General features: G+C 38.6%; 1 protein-coding gene across 2 annotated transcripts in view; it reads right to left on the bottom strand.

Moving 5' to 3' along the window:
* LOC140929080 (mucin-like protein) overlaps positions 1-16,955 on the bottom strand; it is a 34,391-nt gene extending 17,436 nt beyond the window's left edge. Inside the window, exons 1-16 of one of the 2 annotated variants that reach the window (XM_073378928.1) lie at positions 16,939-16,955; positions 16,724-16,837; positions 16,509-16,622; positions 15,123-15,274; positions 14,409-14,783; positions 12,976-13,076; positions 12,356-12,448; positions 10,884-11,485; positions 9,531-9,752; positions 8,405-8,737; positions 7,042-7,296; positions 5,516-5,709; positions 4,698-5,034; positions 4,163-4,288; positions 3,269-3,394; positions 1-28 (exon numbers count right to left, since the gene is read on the bottom strand). The exon at positions 1-28 is cut by the window's left edge and continues 92 nt beyond it. In XM_073378928.1, coding sequence (XP_073235029.1) covers positions 1-28; positions 3,269-3,394; positions 4,163-4,288; positions 4,698-5,034; positions 5,516-5,709; positions 7,042-7,296; positions 8,405-8,737; positions 9,531-9,752; positions 10,884-11,485; positions 12,356-12,448; positions 12,976-13,076; positions 14,409-14,783; positions 15,123-15,263 — 2,933 coding nt within the window. In that variant the 5' untranslated portion in view covers positions 15,264-15,274; positions 16,509-16,622; positions 16,724-16,837; positions 16,939-16,955. Of the gene's footprint in view, positions 29-3,268; positions 3,395-4,162; positions 4,289-4,697; positions 5,035-5,515; positions 5,710-7,041; positions 7,297-8,404; positions 8,738-9,530; positions 9,753-10,883; positions 11,486-12,355; positions 12,449-12,975; positions 13,077-14,408; positions 14,784-15,122; positions 15,275-16,508; positions 16,697-16,723; positions 16,838-16,938 lie in introns of those variants that run through there. The other variant, XM_073378929.1, reaches the window with a different exon arrangement.

Below are 16,955 nucleotides of genomic sequence, written 5' to 3'. Positions count from 1 at the left end.
CCAGGATCTGGAGAGCAAGGATTCTTGGCTACGAATGAACAAAAGTAAAAAAAAGTTAAAAAATTGTACCTTCGAAGTTAGATGCCATGATCTACTGGTGATTTGGATAATAAGCAATGGTTTAAAAAAATACCACCCAAACGACCCTTTAGGTGAACTATTTCAAGAAATGATATTAAGAAATCCTCAAGCGCTTTACGTTTTGAGAAATTTGGAAAAGTTCGAAAATTCGATAAAAATACATTTTTTTATTCGCGAAATTGTTGCAAATTTCAACAATTTTCAAGGAAGCAGTACAAGCGCGCAAAAGCTCCTATTGACTTGATGTTGCACATGCATTTACCAGTTACTCAAAGCTTTAAGACTGCATAAAAATGTCTCGCAAAATAACTTTTCTAATATAGTTTTGGGCTTTCATTTCTTGCACCTTGATTGTGTACTGTTTTGGCGGTCGAAACAACGCCCAACTTTAACTTACCGCAAAAAGTCGATTCTAGTATGCCTCAAACTTAAAATATGATTAGACTAAATAAGAGAGCTGTGATTCTTTTAAGTAGCTCTGAAGTTTCAGCTCTGAGAATTTAAACGCTTGCAAAAAATAGAATTTTAAATATAGCCCCTTGGGCCACCGTAAGCGACAAGAACGTGAAATGTAAACAAAGCGAAAACCGTATATACGAAGGAGAAAATCACACCAAAGTTCTTTCTAGCCCAGCAAAGCGTTAAGAAATGATGGAAATTTCGGCATCTGAATAGGTATTGCTATCTGAAAAGCTCAAAAGGGGAAATTGTCCGTCGAAAAATATAAAAAGAAAAAAAATCCTGAAAAACGAGCAACTGAGGATCGCGTCGGGTGATCATTTTAAAATTCTGGTCTAGGAAGTAAAAATGTTTCCGGCTGGTCAAGTCCACAAGGCTTCAAGAGCTGTTTACGAAATGCCCCAATAAACTATCGACAAACAAGGTCAGATGATATATGATAGTTTAGTAAAAATGAACTTGACAAGAAGTCGGAATCATGAATCATAACGCTTGTACTGCTTCCTTGAAAATTGTTGAATTTTGCAACAATTTCGCGAACTTTTCCAAATTTCTCAAGATGTAAAGCGCTTGAGGATTTCTTAATATCATGTCTTGAAATAGTTCACCTAAAGGGTTGTTTGGGTGGTATAAGCCAAAATTCGAATTTTTAGAACTGATTTGAGATTCTCGATATTTTCCGACATTGGCTCTTAAGTCGAGCTTTCTTGGAAATTAGATAATAAATAAGAAGGCGGTTAATTCTACTCTAAACAGGGTTTCCCCGCTAAAAATTTTCACGTCTTACTTTATCGAAGGTCGAGTTTTCTTCAGGATATGTATCTTGTTTGTGCACGCCGGGGAAGGGGGGAGGGGGGGAGGTCATGGTTCCAGGCGTTCCTAGCGGAGGCCGTGGAAACTGGGGATGAGAATCGCTCCATGCATGTTTTGTGCAGAAAGCTTAGGAAAGATTAATGCAACAGATGTGGAGCTTTTTCTGAACGGGTCGGTCCACGAATTCTATCGCTTGAAAGTGTTGATTACTAGAAAACGAGTAAATACTTTAATGATCGGAAAAAAGAAGAATATTACGGTGGCTCGTAAGGACAAAACGCTTCCCAGATTCCAAAACACTTCCTAGAATCCAAAAACACGTCCCAGAATCCAGATTCTGGGATGTGTTTTGGATTCTGGGAAATCTTTTGGATTCTGGGATGTGTTTTTGGAATCTGGGAAGTGTTTTGTCCTTATGAGCCACCGTAGAATGTTAATGAGCAAAGCTAACTGGTCGGGCGTGATAAGCATACGGTTTATTTCGACGATGATTGATGCCATGACGCGCCATGTTCATCACGCTTTTGCTCCCTGGAAATGATATAAAAAGTAAATATCCTGAAGAATACTCTACCGTAGCCTGTGAAAACAGCCGTTTCCCCTCGCTCTTCGCCGCTGAGGGACGTTTAGCGAGGAGGAACGTCTGCGACTCAGCGACAGAAATTCCACACTGGTGACGTAAATTCTGTCCGGAATCCGGTCATAAGCGCTGATTGGACGATGAAGTAGTTACATAGTTTTATCTTTTGTTTACGAATGACAGACAAAATACAAAAGGCTACAAAGGTCAAATGTAAACGCGATGAATCTATAACAAAACAGTCAACATTTGTGGAATATAGTCTTCTCTAGAAGAAGCATTTGAGTTTTGCTGGTGCTCGTTCGTAGATGAACACAACACTTTACCAAAATCGACCAGGAGAAACGTAAAATTGAACAAATTTGTATTTGGAACCCCATGACTACCGGATTTTTTATGTAAACATTGATTTACGTCATCAGTATGGAATTTCTGTCGCTGAGTCGCAGACGTTCCTCCTCGCGAAACGTCTCAAGCGGCGAGGAGCGACGAGGAACGGCTGTTTTCGCAGTTTAACTCTACCGTCGATAAAGTAGGACGTGAAAAACGTTGAGCGAGGAAATACTATCTCATTTAGAATTAATCGTCTCCTCGTTTCTTATCTAATCTCCAAACAAACTCGACTTAACGGTTCTACGAGCGTTCTGGTTATATCTTATTCGACTACAGTCGAACCTCTCCACAACAGCCCCCCTTGGGGACAGGAAAAAGTGGCCGTTTTGGAGAGGTGGCCGTTATGGGGAGGTAGGGGTGTAATATGATCAAAATTTTTTTGGGAGTACCACATATTTGTCTTGCTAAAGTTCATGCTTACTGCATCCCATAATGGTAATCCAATTATAAAAAGTTAATGATATATACAGCTAAAATATGTTGAAAAAAGTTAAATAATATATAACTTAAATATAAATAATATATAGCGATAAAATACACAACAAAACTCTAATAATGTTTTGAATCAAAAAGTTTGCGACAAAACGAGCAAGGTTCGCAAGTGTCGCTATAATTATCGTAGCCGCGGCTGAATTTATGCTTACTGCAGCAGTTGCCTTCCGCAGACGTCCTTTGGGGTTCGTTCGTCACGCATTCATTTCTCCACCACGTGTGCGTGACGAACGAACCCCAGAGGATGTCTGCGGGGAGGCTAACTGAAGCAGAATAAATGGATCACAAACAGAGTACGATTTCCTCGATTAATCATCAACGCGCCATATGAAGACTTGACAGAAACCGGAAACCGCGCTAGAAAAGTCTCTGGCACCCAGGGTAGGTTAAATCATACTTTAAAATTAAATCTATTTACCTTGAACGACTAGGTATCTGGACAGTACTTACCTACACATTTTCTCCAGTCGTTGGGGTCTGTTTTAAAAAGTTCAGGATTACATGAACAGTTGTAGCTTCCTGGAGAGTTGGTACACGTTTGCATGCAGTCACTTGTTGGCTCACATTCATTTATATCTACAAACAAATGACATGTTACATTAAGGCATCAACTAAAGGCGACTTACCTTGATTTTCGTAGTTAAACAACATTCCAACTTTGAACTGCAGAAAGCCCGAGTTCGGTCGGGCAAAATGCGATGCATATACATGTATGCGTTATCGACCAAGCGTGACGTCAAAAGGGCTGAATATCGGCCAAGTTTTTTTTAGCGTTCTTTCAGGGGCACCCAACGTCAATTTTCGGAAAATATCTGTTCGGAAGACGATTTGAGATCTATAATTTTCCGAACATTTGTTGTAAAATTTCTTGCTTGCCAGCCTCTCCTAGGATTTTCGAACATCTAAAAATGGTATAATTGTCCATTTTAAACGGATTTTTACCCTAAAAAGGTCACCTAGAATTTTCAGCTAAGAAATCAGAACAGATGAAGAATTTTTAGGGGATAAAAATATGCCTATATCTACCGTTTAAATACTAAAATACGTTTAACAATGCTATGTTTAGTGGTTTTGAACTATATTCTCGTTGGGTGCCCCTGTTCTTTGCACTGAGACGAATTCGATGTCAGTCCAAGGGAAAGGGAAAGCTTCGGGAAGCGAACAAGTGTTTGTGCGTTATACACTTGGCCTCACTTGACATATGATTATGCATATATGCACTCCATTTTCTTGAATTTATAGAATGAAATAAATTTCAAGAAAATTAAGGAAGAAATACTTTTCAAAATCCAGAAAATTAACATATTAAAAACACTATTAGGAAATAATGTTTCAAAGTGTTACCATCGCAGCTACGTCCGTCTGCGTTCAGTTTGTATCCATTGCGACAATCACAAGTGAAAGATCCCGGTATATTCACACATTCTTGTTCGCATATGTTTGATGTATTACTCTGGCATTCATCAAAATCTAAGACAGAAAAAAAGTAGCAAGAAATGGGGACACTTATTGAGAGGGAACAATACAGCAAATTAAAAGACTAAAGCCCATAAAACTGTCTTTTGCTGCAAGACATTATTTCTGTAAAAAAAGACAAGGAAGGTTAAGATTTTGAAAAAGAACCGACGACGGGTGGAGACATAAGATTTTCGATGGAATGCTTTTTTGAGTACCCTTCAAACTATTTCTTTTGTCTTACCATGACATCAAAGTCAACTTTCAACGAAAAACGAGATGAAGTCACAATACAAAGGTAATAACGGTTGCTAAATTAAACAATCATTATCCGTTAAAAGTTGAGTCTTGGTCTTAGTATACACCTAATCTGGAATAATTCCACTTTCCAAAAAGCAAGCCATGTTGTCATGCATGCACCTACCAGCACACTGCGCTCCATTTCCGGTAAAACCTGTTGGACAGGGCCCACACGTGTATCCACTAACATTAGCTGGCGCAGGAAGGTCAGTGCAATTAACACCTGCATAACACGGCTGACCATTCATCTCGCAGGCATCAATGTCACTATCACAGAATCTTCCTGTGTAACCTCCCTGACATGCGCAGCCCATATATACAAATTTGCTGTCAGTGTTGACTTCGTCACCTTCCTCTGGGGGCACACACTGACCACCATGTTCGCAGGCGCACATGTTAATTGTGGGACTCCAAGTTGCACTCGCTTGTTTATCGTCAGTGGCAACGAACGAAAGATTAAACTGAAATAAAGTAAAAACTCGTTCAGTTTTTGCTACTTATAAAGAAAATGATATTTTATGGTCAGTGACACAAGACGGCCGGGAGAACGAGTCTAAACAAGAGGCTTAATGAACTAAAAAGTGCTACTTTATGCTTTAGGTGCCTAATATTGATTTTTTTTAAAGAGTCGTAAACACTTACGAGCTAGTCTCATTTGACAGAGTAGTCAAGTTATAACATCTTCAAACGAGCTTTTAAACTGACCTTCTTTAAAAAACAAACTAGATTTGTTCTCTGATCATTTAAGTCAAATGATCAAACTGGGCTTTTTACTGAAGGACAAAAATAAGTAAAAGTTGATTTTTCTTTCTGGTATAACTTTCTTAAAGAATTATAAAGAGGTTTTATTAAGAGTATGATCCTGTTTTACTTTAGGTGAAGTCGTTCATGTTTGCCAGATATTTAATTTCCTTTGTTATTCAGGTCAGTACGCTATCCTACCCTTTTTGTTGATGTGACAGACCAGGTAAAGAGAAGTACATTTCCACTCGTGTTCACGATGGCACTTGATGGTTTATTGATCACTCGGAATGTAATTGTGCCTTCATCTTCTGCTGTAATATTTAACTGAACTGTCTTATGCAGCGTGACATTTATTTCACTTGAAACGTTTACAATCTTGGGTGGAAAGTTGTCTGAGTAAAAAATTATACATTGTAGAAGCATTAAAAGAAGAGGGACAAGATCAGATATCTCACTCATTGTCTGTTTTTACGGTAGAGACGGATTATGGGTTAGATAATTCGCGTCAGACATAATACGTCTCAATTTGAAAATTGAACGGTTTAATTTTGGATGAACAATCCGCGTGACCTTATACATCTGTTTGTCCGTCAATTTTGACAGACTTTAATGGATTATCCGTCGTCTCTAGTATGGAAATGGCCATTACCCAAGTGATAGTTGGTGAAGGGGTAATCTATACTTTTATTTTAAGTGTACTTTCAACTAAAAATGGGGCTACCTTATTCAAATGATAAGGGTAAATACTTTCATGATTACAATTCTTGATATCTGCATGACCATGCGGTAAAACCTGTATTAAGCATACACTCCAGGCACTTCCGTTTAGTAGAACTAGGACTGACTATTTACAGATTTCACTCAAGAGAGGATAAAGGGGACAGAGAAGGCATCCCCCATATACACCCTATTCCATAGGTAGTTCGTCTCGAGTTATTTTTAGAATCGGGATAAAGTTATCTCGCGCGTTGCGTGGATGTTTCGTGGAGGTTTCGCATGACTAAACGCCGTGCAAAACATGTCGGGCGAAAGGCAATGAAAGCGTAAAGAGATCGAGAGCATTTCTGAATATTGAAGCGAAATGAGTCGGCGCCCACCTGGGAAAAGGGGATCGCTGGACTCTTTGACAACCCGTGAAATCAGTTTAACTCGAAGTTGTCGTAACGTCAGTGCTTTAATTAAATGAGAAATTTCGGATTGAAACCGGTCGTTTGTACAATAAAGCAAGTAGGACGCCAAGTGTTATTTTTGTTGAATAATAAAAGACTAATAAAAGAATAAATATCAAACCAGAAATTGCTCTCTTCAAACTTTAAATCATAAATGATCCTGAGAGAATATTCGGTGTGTTAAGGATGTCCCTGCTGTACTGTTAGCTCTATACAAGAGAGGAAGGGCGATTCTTTTTTAATTTCCGTTTCGCTGACACAGCTTCAGCAGAAATCTCTCTTTAGTCGTTTTGTCGACAAAACAAATAACAATATCGCTCTGCGTCTTCCGCCATTTTTTCTGCATCAATTCGTGAAGGACGCGTGGCTCTGAGCGTGGGTCATCCACGCGGAACACATTCGCGCTATGTGATTGGCTGTTGTCTAATCCCCCTTGGGATTTATGGTCTTAAAAATAACTCGAGACGAATTACCTATGGAATAGGGTGTGTATGGGGGATGCCCTCTCTGTCTCCTTTATCCTCTCTTGATTTCACTGTATTACGTTTTGCTTACCAAGAGCATTTGTCTCATTCACCAACTGAACACTGATATCCTTGGTTACTAGCCCAACAGACAGATCATTGGTTGAAGCTACGTCAAATAAGCACTCGTGATCATCTCCACATTGTTCTTCAGCTTCTTGCTTTAAACTATCGTTATGCCACGTGATATTGTCCGCGAATATGGGCTCAAAGTCAGGCTTGGAAAAAGTATGCACACTTTCGTTTGGAGCATACGTGAACAATGATTGAGATTGGTTGATTTGCCCTAAAAGTACACCAATAAAACATTATTTTGAAGAGTATAAAATTGTCTTTAGTTTTCTCTATTTATTTGCTATTATTGGAGTTCACCTCAAGGCCACCAACGAGTTAATTCAGTAACTAGTCGTTGGACATATCCTTTACTACACAATAGCTACTTCTTCAAGGCGACTATACAGGACCCACCAATATAATAAGAAGTCTTTCATATTTTTAACGTCGTTCTATATTTTTCCCTTGCTAAAAGCAGTTATATCATGGAGAACCATCCTGTAATTTCCGCCATAAATGTCTTAATTTCTTGAGTGTTCGAAAACTGAATAAACTGGCGTGATTGTAGGATTACTCGGAGGAAGCGTTTTGAGCGAAAAAGATCATTATTTTACAAAAAAAATTGAAAAAAGTTTAATTAACGATAAATGAGATCAGACTGATTAAGACTTTTGACCGAGGTGGAGCTTGGACCAGTTGGTTGACATTAATTACCATCCTTCAAAACTACATTGGACACCTCTGATATCTACGGAAGGTAATTCCTTATAAAATGTAGTGAGCGCACTGACTATAGTGCTACCCTGTGTTGCCGTTTTCTCCATAATCATTTTTCTTTCTTTCCCGACTCTTGGAATTTGTATAATAGATCCTTCCACGCTTTCTTACAACTTTAATAAAGAGTAGTAAGCAAATACCCCTGATCAACACCGCTGGAAAGTGGGCCTTAGAATAAGAAAACTTACCAAGTTTAAAGGTGATACGCCCAAAAAGAGCAAAGATATTGCTCCATAAAGGCGCGAAATTTGACAGACCTTTGTTTGGTGGGGGCACGAACTTGCACCCCACCACACAAATGTCTGTAAAATTTCGCGACTTGACTTGGCAGAGCTATATCTTGAGTTGGTTAGTTTTCAAAAAATCATTTTTAAACTGGGCAATTTTACTGATTTGAGTACAATTTTACTGATTTTTTCCAGAAGTGTTGACGGATTTTCCCAGTCAAAACCATGCAAGGGTCTCAGTATTGTTGCAGACTATTATTGTATTGTTACCAAGAAAGAATAAACTCATTCTACAAGTCATTTTACAAAGTCATTTTACAAAGCAATTAAACTTACACTTAACGCCAAAATTGAAGTGAATCTCTCTTAAAGTTAAAGACGAAGGCAGCTCCGTCCCATCAGGCAGGGTGAAGTCGTCATCTGGATTATCATTCCATGTTCCTAGCAGCCCTTTTGTGGCATTTTTATAATCATCTCCAGGAGTTACAATAAACGACATCATTTCCTTTTTCTCGCAGAATTTTACGGACGTTAGTGATGGAAAGGAAACTTCTAGACAGCTTTCTTCTGGTTTTGAGATGGAAAGATTTCTTCCAGCGTTTACACTTTCATTAGTCAGACTGCTGTAATTACTGTAAATTGTGTGGTCTATCAGGATGTCAATTCCACCTTAAGAGATAAGAAAAACAAAACAAAAAATGTTTTAAAGAAGCTGTGTTTGTAAAGGTGGTGAAGTTTTTTGCCGTTTATATGCAAGCTGTATCAAGCCTTGTTTCTGTTTGTGGTCACCGAAGAAAGTCGCTAAAACGTCTAGCGGTCTGAAAAATCATGACATGGAAACCAGCCAAACTAACTTCTGTCTCTGTGATCGTTGTGGCAACATAGCAACATAACATAACACAACATCACCTTTATTTAAACCTCAGAATTACATTCTAGCTGTAAACGCTAATGTATCTCGAGAGGAAGAAAAAAATACTGAGTAGTAATAATGACCCTAAAAGAAAGGAAATAGAAAGAAGAAAGAAAAAGTAAGATAAAATACAGAACTATGAGAAAAATAATTTTTAAAAATACCCATTTGATGTATTATTATATTTGCTAAAACGAAGTTTGCCGCAGTTTGAATTTGAACTCCCTTAGTTATGTAATGTTCTAGACTGGTCACAGGTCCTCATGGAGTCAATTCCACATGGTGTTGTAGATTACACTCATTGCTATGTTCGTTGAGCTTTTTTTTTTCAGCGATCTCAGCCTTTATTTGTACACTAGGCTTTACAACGCTTTTCTGTTGTTGATTTTATGATGCCTTTTAAGGTGATGTTACAATCAAATGTTTCGTTCCACCATTGTTACTATGGGCCACTTGTCGACGTTCGAAGGTATTGAAATTTTTCAACCGCATCTTATTAGTAATTTTCTGCGGGTAAAAATATCCAGGGACTTTTATTTCATCTCTTACCTCCTTTCTTCACTCTTACTTCAACGATACTCGTGTTCTCTTCTTTAGCAGCTCCAGCTGCAAAAATAGTGGCAGTAGTCGAGTTTCCCTGGGCAAGGCTTGTTCTGGCTTGCAGTTGAAAGGTTCCGTTTTGTGCATCGATCATCACAAATTCACCGAGGCCATTAAAAGTATAATTCCCGCCATCCAGAGTCTTGAAATGAGGGTCTCCCCAAAACCAACCTTTGAAATTGAAAGGCATGGAAACATTTCAAGAGTTAGTAAGTCGTTCAATTCGGTGATGCCATTCAGGTCTTTTACTTTATTCTCAGGGGCACCCAACGAGAATATAGCTCAAATCCACTTAAACACTGCATTGTTGAACGTATTAAACTGTAGATATAGGCATATTTTTATCCCCTAACAATTTTTTATCTGTTCGGATTTCCTGGCTGAAAGTTTAGTGATGCGAAAGTTATAGGATCAAAACTTACCTTTTCGAAAATTTCAGCCAGAAAAAAGGCTCCCGAAAATTCTAGGTGACCATTTTAGGGTAAAAATCCGTTAAAAAAGGGCAATTATACCATTTTTTAGATGTTCGAAAATCCTAGGAGAGGCAGGCAAGCAAGACATTTACAACAAATGTTCCGAAAATTCTTAATCTCAAATCGTCTTCCGGACAGATATTTTCCAAAAATTGTCGTTGGCTGCCCCTGTATTCTGCCGTCGTCTAGTCAATCAGCAAGCCAGCAATCGGCTCAACGGTCCACAGGCATTCAAGAGTTATTCAATCAATCAATCAATCAATCAATCAATCAATCAATCAATCAATCAATCAGTCAGTCGTTAAACAGCAAGCCCCTTTGTCCAGCCCACTCGTTACTTCTCTAAATCATTAAGGTCGGCCGTAGATCGATGTAATTTATCGTCTCCGGCTGTTAGTCAGTTAGCTTCTTGCAATCGATAATTTAGTCAATCGACTGTCTTTTAATTAGGTTGGTAGAATGTTTAGTCGGTCGATCAACCGCCCCTCGGGGGGATACTTAAAAAAGTTTTAAACGAGGAGGTTCCGCCCTGAAGTCCAGCCCCTTACCCTTTTATATACCAATTTTGACCGAAATACGAATAACATACGAAATATCAACAGTCGCTTTCTCGAAATTTCTTAGAACGTTTTTACAGACCAAAGGAGTACTCTTTATTACACTTTAACTAGTGAAATCACTAAGCTGTCATTTAGCTGAAGCCTGTTATAAAAGGTACACTTTTCTCCTTATAGGCAGCTCAGTCTGTTGGTCTGTTGAAGTATTTGGTCAGCCAGTAGGTTATTGTGCTTAGCGAAGGGAGTACAGAGCGTATATAGAGTATACTTACGTCTTCGTGGAGGTATATACCGCCGACAGTCATCAGACGGGCGATAATAGTAGAAAAAATCGCAAAATGGTATATCAACACAGCAATATTTATAGGCCTGCTGGTCGTCGTAAACAATTTGATTACGATTCAGCCACCACCACCACCAATAGCTGTAATAATAATGAAGCTGCATTTTAACACGGCTGCCGTCAGGGGATCCAATCTTAAGAGAGCCCCAGTCCTGCCAATCCGTGGAGTAGCAGCAAAGTTGCCTCATGCTGAAATATACAAATCGTCTACCAGTGTAATACCAAATATACTTTGATCGTCTGGACTCAAAGCACCAATTGGGCCAGGAATACTTTCGCCAGTCCCAGAAGAATCTTCTGTCAAACCATGCTTGCCAACCCGAGCAAGGACAGGCCATGCGCCAGTCCCACCTAACATAGACAGTGTGCCAATAGAGAAAGTTGATTTCCCATTGAAAGAAAGCCCAAGTGAAACACCTTTCCAGTGCCTTTCTTCCATCACTGTTGTCAATCCTCCAAAAATAGCTTCCCGTCAATCCTGTGTTTCCTGCCCTCTTGTCCAGATCATACATGCCATACAAAGTTTTCGAGCTAAAATAAATACATAAAACACTTTAAAGTGGCTCGATAGGGTTTTTCGATACCTCCCAAGTTTGTGCAAACTACGTTGCCATTAACCAAGATTTGGAAAAATCACCACCACCGCCCTATTATGTAAAGATGAAAATTTTTTATGATCAGGTTACAATGACATACAATACACTTAATTATTAATTCTCCCAATTAGGTTTTTCAGCATTAATTTACATGAAATTTACTAAAAATCATGGACTAAGTATAATGTGAGAGATAAGTAAAAATTACATGTATAGGAGACAAACTTAAGTTACAATTGAATTTGAATGCTTAAACAACAATTATGAAAAGTTAAAAAGCTAATAAACAATTATTTTAAAAGATCAACAAACTACGGGTAAATTTTCTATTTCCACATTCTGATTATCTCAAGCCTGGCACTTCTTTTAAAACCTCAACAGATAAACCTCTCATATGTTTCGCTTAAACTTCACGAACGTCGAGGAAGCTCCTGTGAAGGATTTTGGTATGAAAGTTCCTAATGCGGAGAAATACGGCTGCAAGTAAAATAGATAATGGCGTCATTTCGTTGCTATGACAACCCTGATGTCATTGTAGCACTGATCATGACAATTTTTCTTCTTTCTATAATACCGCTGTGGTGGTAATTTTTCCAAATCTTTGTTTAATGACAGTGTAGTTTATTCTCAAACTTGGGAGGTATTGGCCTTGAAAAACCCCATCGAGCCACTTTAAAAATTCATTTCGTTTAATTTCAAACACAAACCGTTTCTTGCTTTCTTGCTTTTTTGCGGCAAGTAACAGGAAGTATAGTACTTCAAAGGAAACAAAGATATAGTAACATATGAAATTTCTTAGTCCTACCCTTTCATGTTTAAATAGTGTTGACCATTATCGCCTGCGTTCCAACCAGCAGCGGGGATGCCATACCAGCTTGTCCAGTATCGATAATAGTATCTAAAAACAGAAGGTTAAGTACGATATTATCAAGTGTTTAATTAATATCTCAAAACGTTAAGTCAAAAAGTTCAATAAACAAAAAAAAAAAGCAAACTTCAATTACACCATGAAAAATTGAAAAAGCTAACGCCGTTTCCATATTGAATTTTTCAGTTTTCTTCACCACGTTTAGATTTTGTTGACCAGGATTTAGCGTGCACGCGTATGTCTTAATCAGAGACTGCCTAGGCGGTGAACGCGTGTAAAAAGACGCGTAACGAAGAGAAGTTAACGCGCAAGTTATATTTATACGCTTGCCATGTTCGTCCTTTTTGATTAGGCGATTTTCATTGAAAATAGAATATATATCGAACTAATAGGGCAGGCAAACAGCTGTCAATTATGAGACACCGTCATCCATAGAGCTTCATTTTTCTCATAGAGCGTTGAAATGCAAAATAGACGACACCGTGAGACCGAGAGAGATCCTGGCTTAGTTTTGACAGAAGGTTCTTACGTGTCACGTGTCTAACGGCTGTACTTACGGTAAAACTGGAGCAACCCATTGAATTCCTCCGGGAGGATAATTGAACATCAAAAATGAGTTGAGGAAATCTGTGATGATGACCGCTTGAAAGGTGTTAGACTGCAAAGAACAACAACGACACAACAACAAAAAGGTTGGGTCACTGAGGGTGAAAAAAAATGAACGTGATTTTAAAAGCGTGCAACCTAATAACGAAAACTATATATTGAGCTCATTACATTTATGACGCCAATCGTCAATTAATTAGATAAAGTATTGGTGTACGCACTGCTATCCACGGCATGTATTTTCGGCTTATTTGGCTTGAGAACACAATTTTATGCGACGTTGTCTAAAAAAGTCGTAATTTATCCTAAAAAATAGCATTAGGTATATTTTGTTTATCGTTTCAAACATAGTTCTACAACAAAAAGGTTTTGTCTTTTATTACACTCATCACTAGAATTTTATTTCGTAAACTTATTTCTAGAAATCTAGACGCTTTGTTTTCACATGTGAGAAAGCTTATACAGCCAATCAGAATAGCGCACAGCCGTTTTCACACGTTGAAGTATAACCAATCAACGACAGCGCAAACGCCTTTCTGAGCCAATTGGAGTCATTAATCGTTTGCATTCAAATGACTATCCAGATTTGGCGGCTTTTAGTGGCGCCCCCTACAAATTTTTCTTCAAAAAATAGCGGGGACGATTGAAAGCGGTGAAAGGTTTGGGTCGGTCGGCTGCTTCTCAGAATAGTTTGTGCAGCATCAAGAAAACAAGAACACATTCAGAAAAAACAGATGTTTCGTTTTTGAAAAAGTGTTAGTTTCAAGGAACGAGCTGAGAGAGTTGGAGAACATTGATGCAAGAAATCTCGACGTGTTAATCGCCATTTTTCTACTACAAGTTCAAAAGAAAGACCGCGGGAGAACAATACGTGCCCATATCCCTGAGGTCTTTTGTTTCAAGCTTGTAAGTGCACTTTCTGTTCAGCACTTTATTTCGATGAAGACTCAGGATGTGCTGCGAGATTTGCCATTGCTATTAAATTTGCATTTGGTTCAAAAATTTGTGATCTGCTCTTTCTATTTCAGTGAAAATTCTCTTTATATGTGTAATAAACAGCTCACGTCATAAAAAGTGCTTTGGACGGGGTTGTATTAATTCGTTGGTTTGTGTCAAAAGCCCTTCACTCGTTCATTCGGATTTTGACACAAACAGCTCGTGAAAATTACCCCGTACGCCGCACTTTCTATGACGTAAACCATGTATACAGAATGGGCCTTTCGGTTTTTTTTTTATCCTAAGCAGGGCCGGGGTTACAAACCCTGCATGACTTCTCTATGGGCGATCTCCAGCCCCAGGGAAAACCTCACTTTGCCAACTGAAAAATTTTATTTATGAACAAAGCGTCGATTTTAACTCCTTAAGAGAAGTGACTTTTACTTACCCATGGACAATAAAGGTTGGGTATTCCCCAGTTGTAGTAATAGTAGTACCATGGATAATAAACGTAGGGACATAAGTTTTCCCAGGTTACAACCAAAACCCATTTGGCTTGAAAGTTTGAGAATGCTTCTCCGCTATTGCCAAACTGTTGAACATGCTTCGAGGCTCTGTCCAGAATTCTTGTAGGATCAGTGTCTTGACTGTACACGTGATAATACACTTTTGAATAACTAGCTTTAAAAGCAAAATACTGGTCCGTGAGAGCCCAGAATGGAGCGATGATTGCGAAATTTCGAAACCATCTATACACACCGAACTTTTGAGGCCACCAAAAACTCCACTCATAATTTAGTTGTATTTTTCCGTTGCGGCATATCTGCAAAGCAAATTTGATAACTGTACTTTAAATTGGAAGTTGTGAGAGACAAAGTTCGATTGTTTGTCGAGTTTACGGGAAAAGGCAAAGAAGCAAAAGCCTAAAAACCTGTGGATTCCCGAAATTATATTACATGTTATTTACTAGCCACACACACAAAAAATTCAATAGATAATTGGGTGCCTCTTAGACAAAATGCTTAACACGCAGTTCGATCGAAAACACTGAACAGAACAGAAGATATCACAAGGGTCCACAACTACTGCTGTGTTCCAACACCAGATGGGGAATCTTTAAAACTTCCTTGGTGCTGTTTACATATCAAGGGATCATACGTACATGTAATTTGTAATGCCTCTTGTTAAAGAATGGAAATCCAAAGCGATCTACTTTGAGTTCCAAGCAGTGGCCATAGTAATAATAGTAGGAGTCGCCAAGACGAAACTCGCTATCACCGTTGTCCAAACCATAGGGATACATGTAGCTCTGGGCTGAAAACAAAAATTGTAATAACTGAAACATTAAGTCATGAATCTCAGAACACGATATATGCATATATATATCTGTCTGGGTTTGCTAAAACGTGGCTAAAGAAATTTCAAGTGCATATTTTAACAATTTGACATCTAAGTCGAAAAGTTACTAGCTGAGTGAAACGTCCTGAAATTATAACCAGTTTTAGTCAGTCAAACCATGAGGCCCAGAGCTAAGTGTCTGCCGAAAACAGATTAAGAATCCACGATCTTTGAGCACAGAATAGTCTTTCTAAGTCAAAATTAGCAAAACTAAACAGTCACTAAGTGTTTTTATGCTTGGCATAAAGTCTCCTGGTAACACTCAGTCTGAACCACATTTCTTACCTGAGCTTTGTTTGTCAACGCCATCGATAAATCACAGTAAAGACAATAAATGACCTTCAATCTTTGAGCATAGAATAGGCTTTTATGACAGAATCACCTGAACTAAAGACTCGCGAATCGATCACGAAGCGTTGTATTAAATGCTTGGCACAAAGTATTATGGTAACACGAGCTCAACCACATACCTGAGTTTTGTCTGTCAACGCCTTCGGCAAATCACACGATAAATCACTTAGCTTTCGGAGCAATGATAACACCCTTAAAAAACACTGATGATATTCCGTCGTAATATTTTCGTCGAATGACTCAGAAAAACTCTCGCGTTATAATGTTCTCAACATAAAACACACGTAAACACTCGAACAGTCAATTTTTACGAGATCCCGGATGTACCCCAGGTTTTTAAAACGGACAGATGAAGGGCCCGCCTATAAACGTTTGTAACTAAGTCTCTGGCCTGGTGAGAAATCAGCTCAACTTTTCTCTCTCCGAATAGACTTGACTCCTAGAACCTACTTTCTGCAGAGGCCAGAGACTCGTCACCACCCGGAACAAAGCTCTCAATATCGATACCTTTCCGTCTCGAGCCCGAGATCAGTGTTTCACCCGTATAACCAAATGAAGCAAAATACGGTAAGATATTGGACAAGGACGACTTTGCCAATCGTGACACTTGTTACTTCATAATATAACGCTTAATGATGCCTTCCGGAAAACTTTGCTCCAGGTAGCTAAGAAGAAATCTCGAAAATTAAGTCAGAATGTTGGGAAAACTAAAATCAGGATGTTGGAAAAAAATCCTGCAGGTATCTTTTTGCAAATTCCGACGAATGTATATTGAAAGGTTTAGTTTGATCAGACTTACTGTTGGAGCAGTTCTTCCCTACAAAGAGAGGGGCGCATGAGCAATTGTAGTCATTCACTCCGTCAATGCATGTTCCACCGTTAAGACACGGGTTTGGATAACAGTCGTCAGTGTCTAAGGAGAAACAGAGATTTGAAAACCATTAAGGTGATGAGTGCACGTAAATCTTACAAACTGATATGGATACCGAGATTCAGTGATATTTTTAAACTTACTATTAGAGCAGTTCTTCCCTACAAAACCAGGCACGCATGTGCAATTATAGTCATTGACTCCGTCTATGCAAGTCCCATTGTTTAGACACGGGTTTGGATAACAGTCGTCAGTGTCTAAGGAGAAACAAAGATTTGAAAACCATTAAGGTGATAAGTGAACGTAAATCTTACAAACTGATATGGATACTGAGATTCAGTGATATTTTTAAACTTACTATTAGAGCAGTTCTTC

This window comes from Porites lutea, chromosome 2, assembly GCF_958299795.1.
Source record: "Porites lutea chromosome 2, jaPorLute2.1, whole genome shotgun sequence".
Lineage (NCBI taxonomy): Eukaryota > Metazoa > Cnidaria > Anthozoa > Scleractinia > Poritidae > Porites > Porites lutea.
This window is presented reverse-complemented; position numbering and strand designations above follow the sequence as displayed.